This window comes from Manacus vitellinus, unplaced genomic scaffold (assembly GCF_001715985.3).
Source record: "Manacus vitellinus isolate BGI_N305 unplaced genomic scaffold, ASM171598v3 scaffold_24_pilon, whole genome shotgun sequence".
Lineage (NCBI taxonomy): Eukaryota > Metazoa > Chordata > Aves > Passeriformes > Pipridae > Manacus > Manacus vitellinus.
This window is the reverse complement of record NW_021939798.1, coordinates 5,355,261-5,365,367: the sequence shown is the minus strand read 5'-3', so window position 1 is coordinate 5,365,367 and position 10,107 is coordinate 5,355,261. Positions and strand designations below refer to the sequence as shown.

Here is a 10,107-nt window from a genome sequence, read left to right as displayed (position 1 = left end):
GTTTCCCTATGGCTCTACCCCCACCCGGCATCCCTACATCAGGGCAGGAGAGGGAAGGGGGGGGACAGGAATAACAAAAATGAATGGATGGAGGTGGCTGTCAGCACCCCACATCACAGCCATGGGGACACAGAGCCACTGAACACCCCTCTCCCCCCAGCTCTGGATTTCCTGGACACTTGTCACAGTGCCCAGAGCAAACCGGCCTCTCCTCTGGCTTCTGAAATTCAGCCCAGCTTCTTGCACAGACCCCCCCTGGACTTCCCCCCAACCCCATCCTTCCTCCCTCCCTCCCTCAGCACCCCCAGGGCCTGGGGTATTATCAAGGTGATGCCCCCTCCATCCCTGCAACTGCCATACATGGCCCTTCCCCAGGGAGAGTTGGGGGGTCGGGGGGGTTTTTTTAGTTTTCAAATCAATCTTGCTTAAAAAAAAAAAAAAAAAAAAAAAAGAAAAAAAAAAAAGAAGAAAAAACCAGCAAAAAACAGGTTGAAGGTTTTTTATTAATTTAAAAATAATAAAAAAAAATACCAAAACAAAAACAAAATCACTTTTTCAACACCAGCTGTCCCTGCCTTTTCTCTCTCCTGGGAAGGATGTCCCTGGCTGGGCACTGAGAATGGGGGAGACAACCCCCCCTGTGCTACAGTGTCACCAGTGGGGACTGCCCCCCCCCCAGGAGCTCCCCCAAGTCCCACGCTCTGCCTTCCCAAACCACTGCTGCCATCCCCAAAGAGGGGGGCACAGGGAAGGGGAGACCCCCAGCACCCCCAAAGCCATGGAGGTGCTGTCCCAGCACAGCAAGGACCCCCCTGTGCCAGGGGGTACAGCCCAAACCCCATCTTTGTCCCCTCACAAAATCTCACAGCCTGCAAACCGCCCCATCCCCACCCATGTGATGAGCCCCCCAGGCCTCAGCACTGTTGGGACACTCAGGGGCTGCCAGGCTTTTGGGGAAACCCTGTGCTGGGAGTGATGCCCTCTGACTGTCCCCCACTGCAGAAGGGCCACCAGCCCAAGGCCACACAACAAGCAACTAGGGTAACAACCCCCAAAATGGGAACACAGCAGATCTGGAGATGCCAGGAAGGGCTGGGGGGCTCAAAGCACAGTAGCAAAGCACCCCCCCCCCCAGGGATGGAGAGACCCCCAGGATGGCACAACCTCCAAGGAGAAAAGGCTAAAAAAAATCCCCCATCTGGGGCTACTCACCTGCTCCAGCAGCACACAGAGCACCCGAGGAGGGACGTGAGGCTGGTGTGTGTTTAGGGGGGTACAGGAGGGTGGGGGTGTTAACAGGGTGCAGCTGGGTCCCAGGGGCTGCAGATGGGGCAGCGGGTGGGAGGTGCTGAGCGGGAGGGATGATGAGTGCCAAAGGGGTCCCCCCAGCTGGGCCATATCCTGAAAATGCAATTAGTCCCCAGGGTGTTTCTCAGCCCCTCAGCCCCACCCAGGGGTGCAGGATGGTTCTTTGATGGCTCTGCTCTGGTGCCTGGTGGTTTGCTCAGAGTGCTCCCAGTTATCCTACTGGAGGTGGCACTGGGGGGACCCCACCCCAGATCCTGCTGTATCCACCTCAGCACCCCCGAAGCAGGTTTTGAGCACTCATTTTTCCCCCCTGAAAAAGCAAACCCACCAAGGAAAACATTCGGGGGGGGGGGCTCCCTACAGACTAAGGTGCCTCTGGAGCAAGGATGGAAGGGATGGAGTCTGTGTGGCAGAAAGTTTTTGGGCTTCCCCCTGCAGTTTGGGGAGAATATTCACCAGGAGAGCAAAGTTTCCATGGGGCAGCCCCCGGGGACACACCACGGGGGTTGAGGGGATGTTCCCCGTAAGCTCTGGGTCCCCCCTGGCTGCCTCTGGAGTTCCCCTCGGTGTTTCTCACCCTCCCACTCATCCGAGAGGTGCCACCGGCTTTGTGTCCCCCCCTCCCCCGCGTGTCGTTGCCGGTGTGCTGTGGGGACAACCCCGGCCACGTGTCCCCAGCCGTGACACCCCCCGGCTGGCACGGGAGGGGCTGGGGAAAGCAGCGCTAATCTCTGGGGGTGGGATAAGGGAAAGGAGGGGGCGTGTTCCCCCCAGGGGGGCAGGGACAGGTTACAGTGCTCGCGTCTGGAGGTGGGAAGCAGCGGGGCTTCCTCGTGCCTTCCTCTTTCTGTTGATGGCAGCGCTGGAGAGGGACGGAGGGGGTGACAAAGGGGAGAGGGACAAGGGGCTTCCTTCGCTTGGAGATAAAGAAAGCAGCCCGGTGATGCTCAATGGGATAATCGATAGCAAACCAGCGGGCTTGGGGTGGGATTCGCTTTTGACATTAAACCGTGTCCTGCTGCTGCTCTTCCCACTGAGACCCCCCCCTTTCCCACTGCCTCCCTGGAGGCAAAGGAACATCCTCCTTCTGTGGCACCACTCGGCCCCCCCAGACCTCCTTTGGGGCCAAAGGGTCCCCTGGCAGGGGCCAGGGGGTGTCAGAGGGAGCACGGGGCTGACACAGACCCTGGAGTTATCAGCTCCTCCAGCAGCCCCTCCTTGTTCAAGAAGGAAAGATCCTGATCCAAGGCCACTTCACTCAGGAAGCACAGGTGCTTGGCTGCTTGTAGCTCTTTACTGCAGATTGGAATAGGTTGCTCCTTCCATCCAGGACCCCATAGGAGTCCTCCTGCACTGCCGGCCCCGGTAGACGATTCCATCCCTGCCCACCAGGTCAAACACGCCGGGCTGGGAAAGAGAGAGGGGGATGGCTGGAACTCTGGGCTGCATTCAGCATCCCTAAGCCAACCTCCCTGCTCAGCTCTTCCGGGGGGAACTGAGGCACGGATCCCCCCAGGACGCTCAGCATCACCCTCCCCGCCTCGGCTGCCCCAGCCTATAATCCCATCTTCATCATCCCTACCTTGCTGGGGTCTGGGAGGAGGGGCTCCATCGGCTGCACTGGGCAGATGCTGGTGTGCCGGCCCCCACAGTACATGGGGGATCTGCGGGAATACCCCTCTGCCTGCTCCCTGTGGGGTGGGGCACAGGGATGCTCAGTGCTCAGCACCGTGTTTCACCCTGCTATGCCAGGGAGGGGGACAGCGGGGGCTCCCTGGGGGGCTCCCGGCTCCCCTCCGGCTGCTGCAGGAGACCCGTGCCCGTCCAGCCCTGCAGGGATCTGCCCTCTCCCCGCAGCCGCGGACGGATCCGCGGCCACGGCAGGACCCTGTGCCCTCCGCAGGGGACGCCAGGAGGCAGGAGCTGGGCTGTCCCAGCCGCAGGGCTTGGTTTTGGGAACTCATTCACAGGAGGCACCCGAGCCCCCACCAAGCCTGAGCTCAGGCAGAGACCAGACACAGCTCGCCACATGTGGCTTCAGTGCCATCGAGACCGACCCGGGCTAGACAGGGTGGGGCTGTAAAACCTCCTGACCCTCCGCAGCCCCTCTCTCCTGCCGGCGCCCCCGGGCCCCTCCGCCCCCACCCAGAGAAGAGCTCTCCTTGCTGGGCAGGGCTCCCCCACACCCCCAGGGCCCACGTCCCGACCTTTGGCCGCGCTCCTGGTACTGTTTGACGATGGGGGGCAGGCGGCCCGTGAGGCCGGGGGACGGCGGCGGCGTGTAGGGGATGATATCGGAGCGCCTGGAGCGGGCAGGAGGAGATCCGGGCGGAGAGAGCCCAGGGAGGGCAGGAGACCCGGGTGGAGAGGGCCTGGAGAGGGCAGGAGACACGGGTGGGTGACAGGGGCCAAACGAGCCATCCCTGCCACAGCAGGGCACTGCCAGCATCTCCCTGCCCCTGTCCCACCTGCGCACCCCCCGAGGCACCGGTGCCGCTGATACTCACGGGCCAGGAAACTGCATGGTGAAGGGCTGGTCTCTGGGCAAGAAGTCGGGAGAGGACACCTTTAGGAGCTTCCTAAAATGCGAAGAAAAGGGCTGGGTGAGCTCCGGGGGTGATGCAGCCCCGCCTGTGCAGGCAGCAGCCAGTGCCAGGCACATCGCTGCAGGGAGTTACGGTGTTCCTAGGGGGAATCGCGGGGTGCTGAGCGTGGTTTCTACCCCACCCCAGCACAGCCCAACCCACTGGCTGGTTACAAAATAAAGGAGGGCGATAGGGGAGGTGGGTTATTTTCCGGGGGAGAAGCTCCAGCTCATACCAGGCAACAGTGAATCTGCAGGGAAGTGCCCAAAAGCCTCGGGTCCTGCTGGTGTCTCCAAAACGCTTGGGCTGCTCGTGGCTGCCCAGGCCAGGCAGGGAGGTGAGGTGGCACCACACCAGCCCTCACACCCGTGTCCTCACTTGGTCAGTGCTCAGGACCCCCCTGAGCCATGCCAGGAGAGCAGGTCATGCCCGGCTCTGGCACTGTCACAGCCCTGCCTGGGGGGATGACCTGCCATCCCCTGTCCCCTACACTCATCAGGAAAGTTTGTACTCACATCCCAGAGGGCTCCATCCTGAAGCTGCCCCTTCCTTGTGCCTCCTTTGCTGTCTGGGACCTGCTACCACTGGGAGGAGACAGCACAGCTCCATCACCAGCATCCCCACGGTTCGATCAGCAGATAAATGGGTCTGATGCCAGGGCCCCACATGGGCCCTGTGGAGGAAACAGGACCAGTGCTGTACCCAAAGCCATCGCTGTTCCCGTGGCACTCACCTGTCAGTCCCAGCCACACTCTCAGCTGGCATCCAGAGGCTCTGTGATGCTGGGTGGCCTCGTGCTGCCTTCGTTGGGATGGGGGCGTGGATGCCAGGGGATCCTGGATGCACTCTCGGGGCAGTGACACTGCCATCCAAACTCTTTGTCTGAGCAAGCAGAGGGTGTTTCAGCCCCAGCTCTTGCCCCCAAAACTCCACCCCCTTCTCTCAGTGAAGCTCCCTGTGCTGCTGTGAGCTTGGGTTTAAACCAGGCCTTGGTCTAAGGGCAGCACAACGGTGGTGCAGACCCCAGGGGAGGGGGCATCCAAGAGGGAGCACCCAGGGGGCTGGGAAGAGTCTACCTTAGAGAAGCTCATCTCAACTTCTTCGTCCTTGATCCGCTCCATGTCGCTCATCTCAGGGGGAGAACCCAGCGGCCTGGGAAGAGACTCTGCCTTGGAGATTCTCATCTTGATCTCTTCGTCCTTGATATGTTTCACGTCCTTCATCTCAGGGGGAACATGCAGGAGGCTGGGAAGAGCCTCTGCCTTTGAGATGCTTATCTTGGTCTCCTCATCATCCCCGCTCTGATCCACGTCATCCCATCCCACGTCACTTTCCACGAAGGACACTCGGGGGCTGCTCGTGACCCCATGCAGCAAGTTCTTCCCTCTGCTCCATGCCCTTGAGCTTCGAACAGCCGCTCCCTTGGAGATGCCCATCTTGATCTCTTCATCCTGGATCTGTCCCGTGTCATTCCATCCCGTATTGCTTTCCATGAAGGACACTCGGGGGCTGCTCACAGCCCCATGGGGCAAGTTCTTCCCTTTGCTCCATGCCTTGGGGCCGGGAAGAGCTGCTCCCTTGGAGATGCCCATCTGGATCTCTTCATCCTTGATCGGCCCCATGCTGTTCCGTCCCATGTCGTTCCATCCCATGTCACTTGTCATGAAGGAGACTCGGGGGCTGCTCGTGACCCCAGGTGGCAAATCCTTCCCTCTGCTCTGTGCCCCGTCTGTGGCTTTTGAGGGCGCAGGGCTGGGGGTCCGGGGATCCCGCTGTCTTGGTGAGGATGCCCTGAACCTGTCCGTGAGGACAACTGGAAGAAGAGAACAGGGGGAACTCTCTGGGGTTGGGGGAGCCCTGGGGAACACAGCTGGGGGAAAACCCAGCAGTCCACAGGTGCCCTGTCTGCCCCACTGTGCCCCTCCCACCCACTGGATCCCCTCCCCAGGCCTGCCCAGACGTACTTTCATTGCCAATGACGATCAGCCCCTGGTCCTCCCAGGGGTGTGAGCGCGTGCCAGGCCCCTGCTGCCAGTCCGGGGGGACCTGCTGCCAGTCTGGGGGGACCTGCTGCCAGTCTGGGGGGACCTGTCCGTCCTCGCCCATAATGTCCTTCATGGAAGACTGGGAAGGAGACAGTGGGATGGCTGCAACATGGGGCTACATTCAGCATCCCCAAGCCAGCCTCCCCACCCAGCTTTTCCTGGGGAAACTGAGGTATGGATCCCCCTAGATGCTCAGCACCACCCTCCCATCTTGGCTCCCTCTCAGCCTTCTCAAGGCTGAACAGGCCCAGCTCCCTCAGCCTTTCCTCAGGAGACAGATGTTCCAGGTCCCAAACCATCTTTGTCACCCTCCACAGGATCCAGAGGAGCACAAACCCCCAGCATTGCTGCCCATCCCCTGATGTGGGGGGACAGGGTGCACTGGGGGTGCAGTCACATCCTGGAGCAGGGCCCGGGTGTGCTCAGGGATGTACCGTGACAGTGTCCATGACAGGGTCTGTCAGCTCGTTGTGGAGGTTCTCTGCCATATCCTCCAAGTTTGCCTGGAGTGGGGCAAGGAGAGGGACAGGAGTCAGAACACAGGAGCAGGATTTAAAAGGAACATCTACAGATTAGCTCAGGCACAGGGCAGAGGGACTCTGGGCAGGGCTGTGCCCAGGGGCTGTGGCTGTATTGCACAGGTGGATCTTTATCTCCCCTCCTTCCCAGCACCCACTTTACTTTTCTGGTGGCTGTTTAGTTCACGAGTGCTTCAGCATCCCTGGCTGAGGCAGGCAGTGACCTCTACCACTGGTCTGACCTGCAGGCAGAGGTGCCCTTCTGCCCTCCCTGGGGCAGTGCTCTGGGGAGGGGGTGGCTCTGGGTGGGTTGGCACATTCCACTCTGGGGACACCCTTCCCACTCTTCTCTCCTGGTGCCCTTCACACTGGGAGCCACCAAGGGCTGTAGAGCAGGATGGCAGGGCAACACAGTAAGGGGCAGCTCCCAGGGGCACCGCTGGCAGCTCACCGTGTCCAGAATCTCCTGCATCTTCTGCATGTTCTCCTCCATGTGGGACTGCTGCTCCTTCACCTCGTTGATCTCCACACGGAGCTGCTCGCAAAGAGCCCTGACCTAGGAGAGGGGGATGGCAGGGTGAGCCCCAGGGCAGGGTTGCTGGGGAGCAGGTCCTTCCCCCCACTATGATCTGCACAGAGCCAGGGGCAGCACAGGGCACAGGACAGGCTGGCACAGGATGTTGCTGGGCCTCCATCACATCTTCAGCTACCAAGAAGGGGCAGCAGCTGCCCAGTGGTGCAGACCCCAGAGGAGGGGGCTGGGAAGAGCCTCTACCTCAGCGATTTCTCTTTCATTGGCTTCCGTTTTCTGCTTTAACTCCTCAAGGTCAGCAGCCATGGAGGCAGCTGGGGGGATTGTCGGGGTCCCCTCCGGGGGTTCCCCGCTCTCCTGGACGACCAGATCCCGCAGGCCCAGGTTCACAAGCATCCCGTTCAGCAGGTTGCGCAGTTGCTCGAAGTTGATGGGATCAGTCTTGGGCATCCCGATGGCCGAATCCAATATCTGGCCCAGGGTGAGCTCTGCCATGGCTGCTGACCTGTCCAAAAACACAGACCTGCTGTGAGCAACGGCCTTTTGTGCTACTGCTCCAGACAGGAGCAGTGGGATGGCAGGTGATAGGAGGTGTGGCAGGAGGTAGAGCAAAGGTACGCAGCTGACAGGCTCCTTCCCCTGCGGTCTCCCCCTCGTTCCTTGCTACATGTGGCTCTGTTTATGGTGTCCCCTGTTTCAAGGTGATGGCCCACCCTGGCACAGGTCACCCATTGTTACACAGCAGCAGCCCAGCCCTCTGTGGAACATCCCCATTGTCCCTCACTGCTGGCATGCCCAGGTCCTGGCAGCCGGTGGAATCCATGTGCCGAGGCGCCTCCAGCTTTACCATTTTCAGCCCCAAAATGACCCCGGGGACAGCTCACATTGGGCAGCCCATGCCCCAGGTGCCCCTTGCAGGGTGAGCTGTGCCCTGTGGAGAGGTGATCCACGTCCTCACACACACTGGGCCGTTCCGGAACACTCTGGGAGATCAGGCCCAGAGAGGTTGCACTGCCAGCTGTTCACTTTTTTGAGATCTCAAAAGCATGACAGAGTTTCCCTTCTCCTTTAAATGTGGGAATGGTGGAAGGCTGCTGCTGCTGGCATAGACACAGGGATTTCCAGCACCTCGCTCCAAAGCAGAGAGCCATACAAGCAGGGAAAAGCAGATAAACACGTGCTTCCAGACAAGCCTAGGAAGTAAAGCACTTGAATGCTGGGAAAAATCTTTTGAACCAGAGTGACCCATCAGACAAGTCCTTACAAAAACCATCAACAAGAAACTCTCTTATGAACTTGCAGATTCAACCATCAGGCAGTCAGAGTGCTGACATCTCCCTGTTCCAGCAAGGCTCTGGAGCCTTGAGCACAGGAGGGCTGGGTGAGCTCCGGGGGGATCCTGGCTCCTGGGCCAGGCATGTCCTGCAGGGAATTACAGTGTTTGCAGGGGGAATCACAGGGTGCTGAGCCTGGTTTCTCCCCCACCCCAGCACAGTCCAACCCACTGGTTGGTTACAAAATAATGGGGGAAATGGGTTACTTGTGGGTTCCCACCTGGGAAAAAGCGCCAACTCATATTAGGCAACAGTGAATCCACAGAGGGAAGTGCCCAAAACTCACCACTGTGGTGCCCAGAGGCACCCACAGCAGCCCAGTCCCATGGGAACTGGGACAGGTGGCAAGGCCAACATGGGGCTGGGTGCTGTGGCTGCAGGAGCTGGGGGGTCTCTGTGGGGTGGGCAGCCTTTGCCTTTGGGCTCTCAGGGGGTACTCGAGTTTGGCCCCATGAGCTCAGGGACTGGGGACAGGCTGAGGGGGCCTGGGTCTGCCCTTGGTGCTGACCAAGCAAGGACACAGGTGTGAGGGCAGGTTGGGATGGTGGGTGTGGGTGTCTGTGTCCTTTACCTCACATCCCTCCCTGCCCTGGGCAGCCACTGCGTTTCAGAGGGGCTCCATCCTGAAGCTGCCTCCTTGAGTGCCAGGAACCTGCTACCAGTGGGAGGAGACAGGACAGTTACATGAGCATTCCCAGGGATTGTTTGCTGGCTAAATGGGTCTGGTGCCAGGGCACCACACAGGCCCTGGCTAGGACAGCCAGAGGGAATGGCTCCAGTGCTGTCCCCATGGCACTCACCTGTCAGTCCCACACTGTTGCCCAGAGGGTCCGTGCTGCTGCGTGGCCTCGTGCTGGCTGCACCCTCGGGACGGAGGTGTGGGTGCTGGGGAATCCTGGATGCAGGACCTGGCACTTGCCTTTGTTGGATTTCAAAAGGTTCCTCCCCAGCCCCAAGGGTTTCGGAGGGGCTGTGGTGGGATGTCAATCCAGGCTGGCCCTCAGGGGGCTCCCAGCTCCTGCTGTTTTTCCCACCACCCTGAGCAAGGCCCTTTTCTGAGCAGAGGGCACACACTGGACCAGCTGAGGAGCTGCCCTGGCTCTGCCTATGCCAGGTCCTGCCTCCCTGTGGGACGTGCAGGGAAGAGGAGAGCTGAGCAACCTTGGCAGAGGCCCTGGGGTGTGCAGTGGCTGGAGGTGCTGGGGGCTGCCAACAACTTTGTTGAGCTTTCACTTCTGTATTAAACCTGCTTTTACCAGTGATTCTATAAGTGACCTTAAAACATCCATTCACCACAGTGACCCCAGGGACAGCAGCACAACCCTCTGCTCACTGGTGCTGTGGTTCCAAGGTTTCTTCCCAAATACAGCCCAGTTAAAATAGGCTTGAAAGGGCCAACAGCCCTCAATGAGCCCTGGCCTTGCTCCTGGCAGGTCTGACAAGCAGTTTGAAGGGGAGAGAAGAGCAATACCTCTCACATTTTTAACACTGGTTTTCAGGATGGAGATCATGGTCTGGTACTGGCTTGGAACAAGAGGGCACACAAACGTCTACAAGGACTTCACACGCTTCAGTTGATCCTTTCAATACTTGCAGCACAGCAGTGTTACCCTACCAGGCTGAGGAGCCACACTGTGGCCACAGAGTACAGCTGGGATTTGTTTGTGGTACTCTGAAAATGCAGGAAACCCATCAACAGCTTTGAGACCTCATCCAGCCCTGCACACCCCTCGTGGGATGTGGCTTGGAGGTTTAATCCACGCTGATCCAACCACTCCATGCTGA

At 59.7% G+C, this 10,107-nt stretch overlaps 2 protein-coding genes across 2 annotated transcripts; both read right to left on the bottom strand.

The window, feature by feature from the left end:
• Nucleotides 1–2,580: 2,580 nt before the first annotated feature.
• Nucleotides 2,581–4,474, bottom strand: LOC108639796 (collagen alpha-2(IX) chain-like). The gene is made up of 5 exons (XM_018073174.1): nt 4,409–4,474; nt 3,816–3,887; nt 3,516–3,680; nt 2,891–2,999; nt 2,581–2,715 (listed from the first exon to the last, which is right to left on the bottom strand). The coding sequence occupies exons 1-5, from the start codon at nt 4,423–4,425 to the stop codon at nt 2,602–2,604; spliced, it is 477 nt and encodes a 158-aa protein (XP_017928663.1). The 5' UTR covers nt 4,426–4,474; the 3' UTR covers nt 2,581–2,601.
• A 148-nt stretch (nt 4,475–4,622) lies between these two features.
• Nucleotides 4,623–7,729, bottom strand: LOC108639760. Its single transcript, XM_018073008.3, has 7 exons — nt 7,612–7,729; nt 7,232–7,493; nt 6,908–7,012; nt 6,373–6,441; nt 5,858–6,017; nt 4,970–5,706; nt 4,623–4,775 (listed from the first exon to the last, which is right to left on the bottom strand). Exons 2-7 carry the CDS (start codon nt 7,481–7,483, stop codon nt 4,623–4,625), a joined length of 1,476 nt encoding a protein of 491 aa, XP_017928497.3. The 5' UTR covers nt 7,484–7,493; nt 7,612–7,729.
• Between the last annotated feature and the right edge of the window lie 2,378 nt (nt 7,730–10,107).

Bases quoted from the DNA above. Each gene is read 5' to 3' on its own strand.
- LOC108639796 (XM_018073174.1), bottom strand. The intron at 3,681-3,815 runs GTGAGTATCAGC...TGCCCTCTCCAG, and splicing joins ACCATGCAGTTTCCTGGCCC to GCCCTCTCCACCCGGGTCTC. The intron at 3,000-3,515 runs GTCGGGACGTGG...CCCACCCCACAG, and splicing joins TACCAGGAGCGCGGCCAAAG to GGAGCAGGCAGAGGGGTATT.
- LOC108639760 (XM_018073008.3), bottom strand. From the start codon at position 7,483: ATGGCAGAGCTCACCCTGGGCCAGATATTGGATTCGGCCATCGGGATG. The intron at 7,013-7,231 runs GTAGAGGCTCTT...CCCCTCTCCTAG, and splicing joins ATGAAAGAGAAATCGCTGAG to GTCAGGGCTCTTTGCGAGCA. The intron at 6,442-6,907 runs GTGAGCTGCCAG...GCCCCACTCCAG, and splicing joins TGCAGGAGATTCTGGACACG to GCAAACTTGGAGGATATGGC.